We start from the raw sequence: 11,181 nt of genomic DNA on the forward strand, positions 1-11,181 counted from the left end.
CCACCACCATGTCCCTTTAGGGGCTCTGTAATAAACTCGCAGTTGTGAGTTATAAAATATAACATATAAAATTTTTTTTTTACAGAATTTCAAGTTTATATCTAGAAATGTTGACTTTTTTCAGAATTGCAATTCTCTTAATTCTGACTTTATAAAATGCAATTGCAAGTTATTAAACTGGCAATTCTGAGAACATCGTTTTTTTCCCACCTCAAAATTGGAATTTACAACTTCAAGTTCTGAGGGGGGAAAAGTCACAATTGCGATTTATTGATATAAACTCGCAGTTGTGAGTTATAAAATATAACATATAAATTTTTTTTTTTTACAGAATTTCAAGTTTATATCTAGAAATGTTGACTTTTTTCAGAATTGCAATTCTCTTAATTCTGACTTTATAAAATGCAATTGCAAGTTATTAAACTGGCAATTCTGAGAACATCGTTTTTTTTCCCACCTCAAAATTGGAATTTACAACTTCAAGTTCTGAGGGGGGAAAAGTCACAATTGCGATTTATTGATATAAACTCGCAATCCCGAGAAAAAAAAGTCAGAAGCCAGAAGTGTAATCACCACAATTACCTTTTTATTTATTTATTTTATTCAGTGGCGGAAACGGGCTTCCATATAGGAAATGTTTAGGCTATGTCCTGATTGTATGTTTTATCAACACGCATACGAACGTTTTATTTATTTATGTTATTTTTATTAAAACACACTAAAATCAGCCATGTGAATTTTTAATTATTGTATATGCAAATCATACTTCTAAGTCACTTTATGCACTTTTGAGCTGAATCAAATATGCAACAAATTGAACGGGATACGTGAAATTGCTTATTGATACTTCTGAATAAAAATCAGTGATAACATATGCATTTATGTATTGATTTATTTTAACTTTTTTAGAAAAGTAATATGCCAATTAGTTTAAGAAAATTTGCTGGATCGTTTTTTTGGACTGGTTCATTTTGGGAAAGGCCTGAATCGCGGAAATGAGTCGGACTTCCCAGCGCTAGGGGGGGAGTAGATGATGGTGTATGTACGAAGAACAAGGGTAGTGCGGAGCAGATGGGACACAGACTCCTGTATATGGTAACTGTAATATTATTTTTTTGACAATTAAAAGATCTTATGGATGCATACTACAGTTTTACGCCATTTTATAATGGGTTTCTAGGTAAAAGATCATGATAAAAGGTGCAGTGATTCTGCAGTGAAACATTGGAGTTAAGGCGATGTTTCATTTGACCCGTTCTGTAGATTTGCGTCATTGTGCGTAGACTACAGATTGCGCAAGTTTGCACAGCTGACAGGATACGTACGCCAGTAACGTACGTAAAGATACGTCACCGCGCAGTACAGTGCGCTCTAGACAGTTCGCTCGGTGAATGACAGTAAAAACATAAAACAAACTGCCGCCAAAACGTACTCCGCTCTGACGTGGACGGATGAATATGGAAGGCCATAAGGGCCAAAAACACATGACTTTTAAGCGTCAACAACGCGTTAAACACGTGTATTTCACGCGTAAACGACATGTATTTAAATACGTGTTGTTTACGCGTGAAATACGCGTGTTTAACGCCTTGTTGACACTTAAAATTCATGTGTTTTTGGCCCTTATGGCCTTCCATAGATGAAGCGCAGAAAGAGCTATGCACGAGTCTATGGTTGCAAAGCGCCACCATTAAAACGATGGGCGGGGCCTGGATATGTCATTCAACCATTGAGATAGAGTAAAGAACTACTGCAAACGTGCACTAAATAATGGCAGAAGGCAAAGAACCTGCACTTTTCACTAAAGTAACGGTTTATTCTCTACTCGCGTGTGTGGCTCAGTTTGCTGTCGGGTTTGTTTTTGCGCAAAAATAGGGGAATAAATGTTCAGCTGTTGATCGGTGGGTCCTTGTGTGGTTGTTTTACGACGCAATTGTTCATTTTACTCTGGTAGGTACAAAGGTGCATGCAGGAACGTTCACTTTTGACCTGTTTGTAACTGTCTGCTCATCTCTGGCTGCTTGACCGCGCAGGAGGGACCCTTCGTCTACATGTCATTTATTGGAAATGTGGCAACTTCTGACGGTCTATTGGCAGAGCTATGTGAGTATACTGTGTTACAACCTTACAACACACACAGTCAAATGTAAAGTGAAAAAAAATTTTTTTGCACTAATGAAATGAACTAATTTGTTTAGAAGAAAAAGTCTGATAGAGTAGGATGACATCTAGTGGTGTTTGTTGGTATGATGCACAAAGTTCAAAGGCCATTCACTGAACATTGAGTATTCTATATAATCAAAATGCAATAGTAACAATAAAGGAGTAGTTCAGGCTAGAAATAAATTAGTTTAAATTTATGCAATTTTTGCTCTAAAAAGAGTGGGATCTGTCTTCTGAAGCAATGTAGTAAATTGAAGCTGCAGTCCGTAACTTTTTTTTGTTAAAAATGATCCAAAATCAATATTTGAACAAGTGCATAACCAGCCAGTGTTCAAAACTATCGCCTTACTTTAGCCCGATTCACAACGTTTAGCTTATAATAATGTTTTCTAATTTGAGTGGTACGGGTAGGTTTTGGCGGGAAATTCGAGCATGGCACTGCGTCATTACGTCACGTCTGTAAACATAAAGAAGTTGTCCCGGCTACTAGGCATGTGAGGATCCTGCAGGTGGCCGATCGTTTATAGCCTTTTCTCACAGCAGCTAGAATAATTAAATGTCAAAAAAATCATTTTGATAGTGGATTGTAATCCAGAAAGGATGATATGAAATATATTTTCATTCACATGTGAATGAAATTAAATTATATTCCAGTTTTAAATGTGCTTCTGATTACAGATAGCCTGGGATTGCACAAGATTTGTATTTTAAAGACAACCAGTTCGAACGGAGCATAGTTTGCTTTTTGGGTTAAAAGAATTTCTTGGTATGAAATTCGAATGGTATGACAATTAGAGATTAGACTGTACAGAAATTGAAATCTACACGCTAATACACACTATACTCATAGTCACGCAATGCTGATGTTGTTAACATTAATAATCTGGGAATAAAGTATAACAATAATAATAATTTGAACGGTTTGATGTGATATGAGCTAACCGATCTTTAGATTTAATCACCATTGGTAGCGCAATTTATTGTAATGCTTTTTTCCTCAGTTGGTCAGAACAAACGTGGTAGACTTGTTACTTACTTGTTCAGATGACAATATATGATGAACATTCTTATTTGGGTCATATATTCCAAGACATAGGCTAGAATCTGTGATTACTAAGTATAGGATTCACACCGGTGCAGTGACTGACTGCCACACATACTCCTCAAAACATTAGATTAATCCGTGCTGGAGCCGTGCCAGAGTTCAACACACTATGAAGATAATTCCACATGTAACTGCAATTCCTGGTTTTCAAACAGAGATGGCGACAAAGAGGAAAAACTTATTGACTGCAGCTTTAATATTTAATTAATATTAAAATACTCAACAGGGAAAGAATATGGCAAGGCAGATGAGCGCTGGTTGTACTCAGACCCGGCAATAGTATCTCTGGAGCTTCTGACAGTGGTTTTAGATGGTTCTTTGGCCTTGCTTCTAGTTTACGCCATTATCAAAGACAAACACTACAGGTAAATCAAGCAACAGATTTCAAAATAATACTGAAGAAAGATCTGTTCTAATGTAAATACAATCCATTTTAGATTCTGTCCACTTGCCAAACTCAATCCAGCTTTCATTTCCAATTCAAACTCCATCCCACAATCTGCAAATAAAATGATTATTAAGGGATTCTTGACCTTTAACGCCGTTTTATGCATTTGTGTGAATGTCTCACTTTTTTTCTGAACCAGGCACTTTGTTCAGATCACACTGTGTGTGTGTGAGTTTTACGGAGGCTGGATGACCTTCTGTCCAGACTGGCTATTCAGAAGCCCTAACCTGAACACCAGCAACTGGCTGTACCTGTGGGTCTACCTGGTGTTCTTCAATGGGATCTGGGTGGTGGTGCCTGGACTCCTCCTCTGGCAGTCATGGAGGGATTTAAAAAGAATTCATCAGTATCCAAAGAAAAAGAACAGATAAAATCTGAGTTATAATTAGCCTTTCAAAGTGAACAGACTGAGATGTGGAGAGGATGTACTGCAGTTGATGTATTATACATATTTATTGCGTGCACAGAATATTAGAGGAACAGTTGTTAAGGCATATCTTTGCATAATTGCAGTGTTAAAGACACAAAGGATGTTCACACCAAATACTGACTCATAGCAACATACTATCTGCATTCCTGCCCTATGACACCTAAACAGTGAATCCTTATTTAGCTTTTTTACACTGATCTAGGACCAGTTTCCCACTAATCCCCCTTACCAAACTACCTTATCCAGACCAGTACGATATAAAGCACAAATTGGTTCAATTCATGTTTCATCACACCTGTTTGCTTATTTTTGATGTAAATGTTTCAAACTAATGTAGTTAACCTAAATTGACAAATTGAACCTTATTGTAAAGTGTTACCTAAAACCGAAATTGGATTTAAAAGCATCTGATTTCTATGAATTTTCTTCAATAAAGTTTCCAATATCAAAATGTATGTATCACAGGATTCTCATCGAAATCACTTTGGTTGCCAAATTAATCTTCACACGGCAACATGGCATTCATTTACAAAGGAATAGATGTTTGCAGTAATTACAGTGCACATGCTAGAAGTGCAGCACATGAAGACAAGTAAAACATAAATATAATATTTACAGCATATATAACAACAATGAACAAGTGCAGTAGTTCAATCAATTATTTCCCAACAGTCTTGGTCTTAGTATGATAGTACCATGATCAAACCTCTTCATTTTGCTTGTTATTAAGTTTACGCTTAGATAAAAGGTGACTGTCAAGTTTGAACTAAATTCTTTGTATTCCCTACTCAGCTAGGTAGTATCTTGCTTATGCTTTATGCATTAGTTTAGCTATAGCGAGAAAGGCTTGTTGGAGACCCAGTCCCTCCAGGGCACTGCAAGCTTGGATCTCCCACACCCGATCTGTGTAACTATCCAGCTCCATCAATGTAGACACCTCTCTAATAGTCAGAGAGTTTGGCAGATCTTTTTTGTTAGCCAGCACCATCAGGGGAACTCCTTTCAAATGCTCATGACTCAAAATCTTCTTCAGGGATTTCTGAGCTTCTCCCATCCTGGCATGATCACTGCTGTCCACCACGAAAACCAGGACCTTACATCCCTCTAGGTAGTATTTCCAATTGGGCCTCATGGTTCCTTGTCCCCCAACATCCCACACGGACAGTGAGGTCTTCTTGTCCAGATCTACAGTCGCAACATTGAAGCCCACAGTAGGCGAGGTCTCCATCACCACACCACGCTGCTGTCTGTACAGCAAAGTAGACTTCCCAGCCGAATCCAAGCCCATGAGGAGAACCTGAGGAGTCTTTTTAAACCGTTTAGACTTAATGGCGCCCATCCTGATGTGAGAGACGTGCTTCTGATTGAACTTACGGACTCTTGTTGTCTGTATCTCGGTAGGTGTGGACTGGTATCTGGCGGAATCCTTAATTTCACTCAGCGAATTATCTTTTTTTCCCCGAGGGAAATCGTATGCAAAGCAGAAGCGACACTTTGTGAATGGCTATATGTATCTGAAACTTTCTGTGTTTCAGCTTGACTAGTTGATCCACATTTTTAAACAGGTTTGTCAACTTTGTATGTGGGCCAACCTGCTCCGGGATCCCAGAAACTGAACTGTAAATAATGCAAACGATCCTGACGCTATGACTCGACAATATGTATAATATATGAAAATTAATATTTTGAATATATTTGAATGTTAAGTTAAAACGTAGAAAATATATAAATGTTTGTTCTAAGATTTTAAGTTATATTTTACTGCTACAAGTGGCTATAGACCCTTTTAGGGCCGACGCCACAGTTACGTCACAGCGCAAGCTGGAGTGGAGGCAAAACAGCAAAAACTGGAGGCGGCCAATTCAAACCAGCGCAGATTTGGCTACATAAGAAGCTTAAAATATCATCTTGTTGTGACGTTGGGTGCCAGAATCGACGTATTATAGCCTCAAATTAGAAATTTTATCGCACACCTGCTGCCACTGCCAGACAAAAAAACGACGACAGCTGTGGTTAAACGCGATAAAACGAATGGGCTGGACAAACAATCATCAAAAATGCTCGCGTTTGCAGCGCACACTTATCAGAAAAGGTTCAATAAAGTATTGTCAAAGGGTTAAAGGAGGGTTAAACCCTCCTCGCCCTAGGATGGTGCCAGTATGGGACTTGCCTATAGTCCTGAGAGCTCTCAAGAGCTCCCCCTTTGAGCCACTTCAAACAGCCGGCTTAAGGGTCATGACACTCAAAACCACTCTGCTTTTGGCCCTGGCGTCAGTCAAGCGAGTAGGGGACTTGCAAGCCCTGTCTGTCAGTGCTTCCTGTCTTGAGTTTGGACCCAACGACTGTAGCGGTTACGTACTCCGCTCAACTCCGTTTAGAGCCCAGGTCATTTCCCTTTTAGCCCGCCCTGGAACGGATGGCGAACAAGGTCCCAACTTGTTATACCCTGTCCAGGCACTGCGAGTTTACATTAAGTGCTCAGAGTCTTTCAAACAATCAGAGCAGCTTTTTGTGTGATTTGGAGGTCGCTCTAAAGGGCTACCTGTCACAAAGCAAAGACTATCTCATTGGATAGTAGTTGCTATAGCTCTGGCTTATGCCTCAGCTGGCTTGCAATGCTCTTTAGGTGTGAGTGCCCATTCCACCAGAGGAATGGCCTCCTCTTGGGCCTGGTCCAGTGGAATCTCTATTGGGGAGATTTGTGCGGCTGCCGGCTGGTCGTGGCTGTCTACCTTTATTAGATTCTACAATTTGGACGTCGCTGCTCTGCAGGTGTGGGTCTTATCCACCTAATGCTTACTCAAACGTTAACCAATCAGGCTTCAGTAATAGAGTAAACAGGAGTTTCCCCAAGCAGTCGTCAAACGACGACGCAACACTCGTTCCCTTCTCAGGGAACCGAGGTTACTTGAGTAACTGGAGCGTTTTACATTGTACTAACATTTTTTAAAAATCCTGCATGTAGTCTAGTTACTCATGTAATTAATTTCTGTAGTTACATCTGTAATTACATTATCGACCCTTAACCCATTTTTAACCCTAACCTAAACCAATCCTAACTACTAATCCTGGCCTAACCTTAACCATATCCCACTTCAGTAGCAACAAAAGTGTTTTGCAATTCAACATCAAAACATTAAGTAGGCCTACAATTTACCTACCTTTTTTTTTTTTTTTTTTTTTTTTTACATAAGTACATATAAGTTAAACCCACCTAATATGAAGTGGGATAATAATAATAATAATAATAATAATAATAATACATTTTTACATTACGATTTAACAGACTTTCCCCCTTCCTCCCGCTTTTATTATTATTATTATTATTATTATTATTATTATTATTATTATCAACATGTGGCTTTTTTATTTTTTTATTTTTTTTACATAAGTACATAGAAGTTAAACCCACCTAATATGAAGTGGGACAATAATAATAATAACATCAAAACATTAAGTAGGCCTACAATTTACCTACTTTTTTTTTACATAAGTACATAGAAGTTAAACCCACCTTAATATGAAGTAGGACAATAATAATAATAATAATAATAAATTTTTACATTACGATTTAACAGACTTTTTTCCCTTCCTCCCTCTTTTATTAATATTATTATTATTATTATCAACATGTGGCTTATTTTTCGCGTGTATTTTGTCGTCCTCTTTTTGTCAAGTCCCGCCCCCTTTATCTCCAGCCTTCTGCTACAACCAATCCATGAAGCAGGAGCGACGTACAAGCAGCCTGTGATTGGACAGTTGAGCAGTCATTCATGGAGCCGTAGCAACAGTGATCAGGAAAAGATGGTGGCGGTAATGCACCAATTACATTAAGAAGAAGAAGAAGAAGAAGAAGTGATCAGGAAAAGACTGAGTTGGGTTTCTCTCTGGGGTGAACGCGTTTCCGTGGTCATACTGCTGGCGCTACAGGCTCCTAGAGGGACTGGATAACTCGTTAACTGCATGGTCTCAAGCTCCCTTAACGTTAGTCACTAGGTAGGTTTTGTGGCGTTGTCTTGATGAAACCGCTGTTTCTGTATTCTGAGTTTTATCTCATGTCCTGATGCAGCGATGCAGTAGCTGTCAGGCTAACTGAGCTTTGCTTGTACACACAGTAACGCGAGCCTGCAAGAAGATACGTTTAAACCAACCCTGCTGATTTAGCGATTTCTTTCGCGTGCACATTACACACTAGCAGACAGTGCTTCTGTTTACTTTTTGGTTTTACTTTGGATTTTGCCACACGGTCGCGACTGGTCCCTGATCAGCTGTAAAAGTGACACAGATACAATAAAAGCTGTAACTAGTGAGTTTTAGCAGTTAGTCCGTTATAAAGAATTGCACCGAAGTGTTTCAGTGATGAAATAACAGACACATAGGCTTTAAGATTCATCAGTTCAGTGCTGCTCCAAACAAAAGAGCCTTTTTGTATATTATGCAAGTGTGTTGTGTAAATTATTGTGAGCTGTGGTATCATAGGGTATAATATCTAACCAAGTGCAGTGATCATCTGTCACCCTTGTTAGGGTAATTAATCCCAGCTTGATCTTGAAATAATAATTGAGCTGAGAAGCAAATCAGCATATCAGAATGATTTCTGAAGAATTATGTGACACTGAAGACTGGAGTAATGATGCTGTAAATTCAGCTTTGTCACCACAGGAATACATTATATTTTAAAATATATTTAAGCAAAACTTTTTTTACAATGGTAATATTATTTTAGGTAACACTTTGTTTTGATAGTCCACTTTAGACATTCTACTAACAGTAAGTAACTTTGCAACTACATGTCAACTAGCAGTCATTAGAGTATTAGTAGACTGTCTGCTTAATATCTTCTAACACTCCATTTTGATGGGTCCACAACATACTGATTATAAGAAACTTTGCAAGTGTATGTCAACTTATTCTACTAGCCCTAAACCTAACCTAACAGTCTACTCTGAGAGTTAGTTGACATGTAGTTGCAAAGTTACTTATAGTTCGTAGAATGTCCAAAGTGCACTATCAAAATAAAGTGTAACCTAATTTTAGAATATTACTGTTTTTAATGTATTTTGCATGAGAGACATCTTTTAAACACATTTAAAAATCATAATTATTCCATACTGTTGAGTAGTCGTGTATGTGTCCTGTTTCAAAGGCACGCACAGCAGGTATCTTCTCGTCTCCAAACCCCATCCCCTGCGCTTACAAAGGAGTGTTGCCATGGTGGATGTGAGTAAGTGGCCTCTCTTCACGCTCTTGAGTACACAGGAGCTCGCCTCCATACGACAGGCATGCATCTTTGGAGCATCTGCGAACGAGGCCATCTACATCACCCACGATGACGAAGTAAGCTGATCAAGAAACTGATAGTATCTTAAAATCAACTGAAAATCAAGTATCTGCTTTGTCTGTGTGGCTCTAGGTGGTGTAAGCTTACATGACCTGTTTTAGTAGTTTGTATCTTGCGGTTTGTATGAAGGTTCATGAAGGGCTTCTGTACCTTCATATGAAAATGAATCTGGATGTCCTGGCACAGGTGTACGTGTTGGGTTTGAACTGCAGTAATTGTCTGGGCATTGGAGACAGTCAGAGCACAATTGTTCCTAAAAAGCTGGACAGTCTGACTGGAAAGAAGCTGGTCAGTTTGAGCTATGGCAGTGGCCCTCATGTTCTGCTGGCTACACAAGGTAAGTACAAGCTTAAATCTCTATATTCTATGTAAATTTAAAGTATTTTGTGGCTTCACCTCTAATTAAAGTAGAGACATAATGTAAAATCACTTGCCTGTCTGAATACATTATAGATCTATGTAAATGCTTAAATACAGTAATGGGTATGTATTTTTATACTACTGTCTTATTCAAAGCCCTTTTTCTACTTCCAGAGGGGGAGTTGTATGCATGGGGGCATAATGGATACAGTCAGTTGGGCAATGGGACGACCAATCAAGGTGTGTCTCCTATTTTGGTGACTACTAACCTGCAGAATAAGAGGGTGACTGAGGTGGCCTGTGGTTCTCACCACTCTTTGGCTCTGACCCATGAGGGTGAGGTGAGGCTTGGGAACTGTTTTTCATCACACTTGATGCATTGCATGAGTAGGGAGCCCATTTTTACCACATAAGAAAAAAAACGTAATGCTTTGCTTTGTGGCATAAGTATGGCATTTTTGTTATGTCAAATTGTCTCATAATTTTGACACTTCATCCCATCAATTTGACCTGTTATCTCATAAGCATGACTTAGTATCTCGTAAATGTTTGTAATAATTATGACTTCATATGCCGAATCATGTTTTGGTAAATGGTAATATTTTTTTCATATGTGATGGAAATTTGCTTCTATACATCAGTGATAATTTTGTCAGCAAATTTTGATTTAGTTTTAGTCATAGTCTTTTGACTAAAACGCCATTTAGTTTTAGTCATATTTTTGTCAACTGAATTGTTTTTAGTTTTAGTTTAGTTTTAGTCGACTAAATATCATAAGATTTAAAAATCTAATGGGTTTAGTTACAGTGCATTTATTAAGCATTTCTCTAAAATTTCCAAACTCATTATATAGGTTTGATATTAAGGTTTTATCATGATAGACACCAATTTAACTGCGGTGACACACAACATGCCTTTATGTTAAAATTAAATAAAACCACTTCTCATAAAGAACAAGAACATGGTCTTCTTTTTAATGAAATACCAATGGTTATATAGGCTAATTATGCATTCTTTTATAGCAACTTGTTTACCATATTCTTCATTCTCTCAAGCAGACATTTATTTCTATAAATAAATTTAGATTAACCTTTAGGGATACTAAAGTTTTTCAGTCAAGAGCAGTGCGTGATTTTCTGTCTTTCTGTTGTTGCTTGATTAACATCAATGACTCGGACAATAGCAACTAAATTAGGCTGCTGTCCCTTTAAAACCGAATGCACAACTGCAATGGATGCAATGTACTGATACACGTTCTCCCTACTGTTTACGTTCTCTTAAGACGTAATCAACTGTTTACCTGAATACTCCTCAAAACGGACAATTCAACATTT

At 38.1% G+C, this 11,181-nt stretch overlaps 2 protein-coding genes and 1 pseudogene across 2 annotated transcripts in view; 2 read left to right on the forward strand and 1 right to left on the reverse strand.

The window, feature by feature from the left end:
• The first annotated feature begins 1,712 nt into the window (after positions 1 to 1,712).
• On the forward strand, positions 1,713 to 4,089 carry LOC107560991 (emopamil-binding protein-like; annotated as a pseudogene).
• An 838-nt stretch (positions 4,090 to 4,927) lies between these two features.
• LOC107560992 (ADP-ribosylation factor-like protein 11) lies at positions 4,928 to 5,622 on the reverse strand. The gene has a single exon (XM_016245317.1). The coding sequence runs from the start codon at positions 5,483 to 5,485 to the stop codon at positions 4,955 to 4,957; it is 531 nt and encodes a 176-aa protein (XP_016100803.1). The 5' UTR covers positions 5,486 to 5,622; the 3' UTR covers positions 4,928 to 4,954.
• Positions 5,623 to 7,814: 2,192 nt separating this feature from the next.
• Positions 7,815 to 11,181, forward strand: part of rcbtb1 (regulator of chromosome condensation (RCC1) and BTB (POZ) domain containing protein 1) — a 12,282-nt gene continuing 8,915 nt past the window's right edge. The window contains exons 1-4 of the mRNA XM_016245314.1: positions 7,815 to 8,142; positions 9,293 to 9,483; positions 9,674 to 9,824; positions 10,022 to 10,188. Coding sequence (XP_016100800.1) covers positions 9,358 to 9,483; positions 9,674 to 9,824; positions 10,022 to 10,188 — 444 coding nt within the window. The 5' untranslated portion in view covers positions 7,815 to 8,142; positions 9,293 to 9,357. The remainder of the gene's footprint in view (positions 8,143 to 9,292; positions 9,484 to 9,673; positions 9,825 to 10,021; positions 10,189 to 11,181) is intronic.

The sequence above is a fragment of the Sinocyclocheilus grahami genome, unplaced genomic scaffold, assembly GCF_001515645.1.
Source record: "Sinocyclocheilus grahami isolate Dianchi unplaced genomic scaffold, SAMN03320097.WGS_v1.1 scaffold750.1, whole genome shotgun sequence".
Classification (NCBI taxonomy): domain Eukaryota; kingdom Metazoa; phylum Chordata; class Actinopteri; order Cypriniformes; family Cyprinidae; genus Sinocyclocheilus; species Sinocyclocheilus grahami.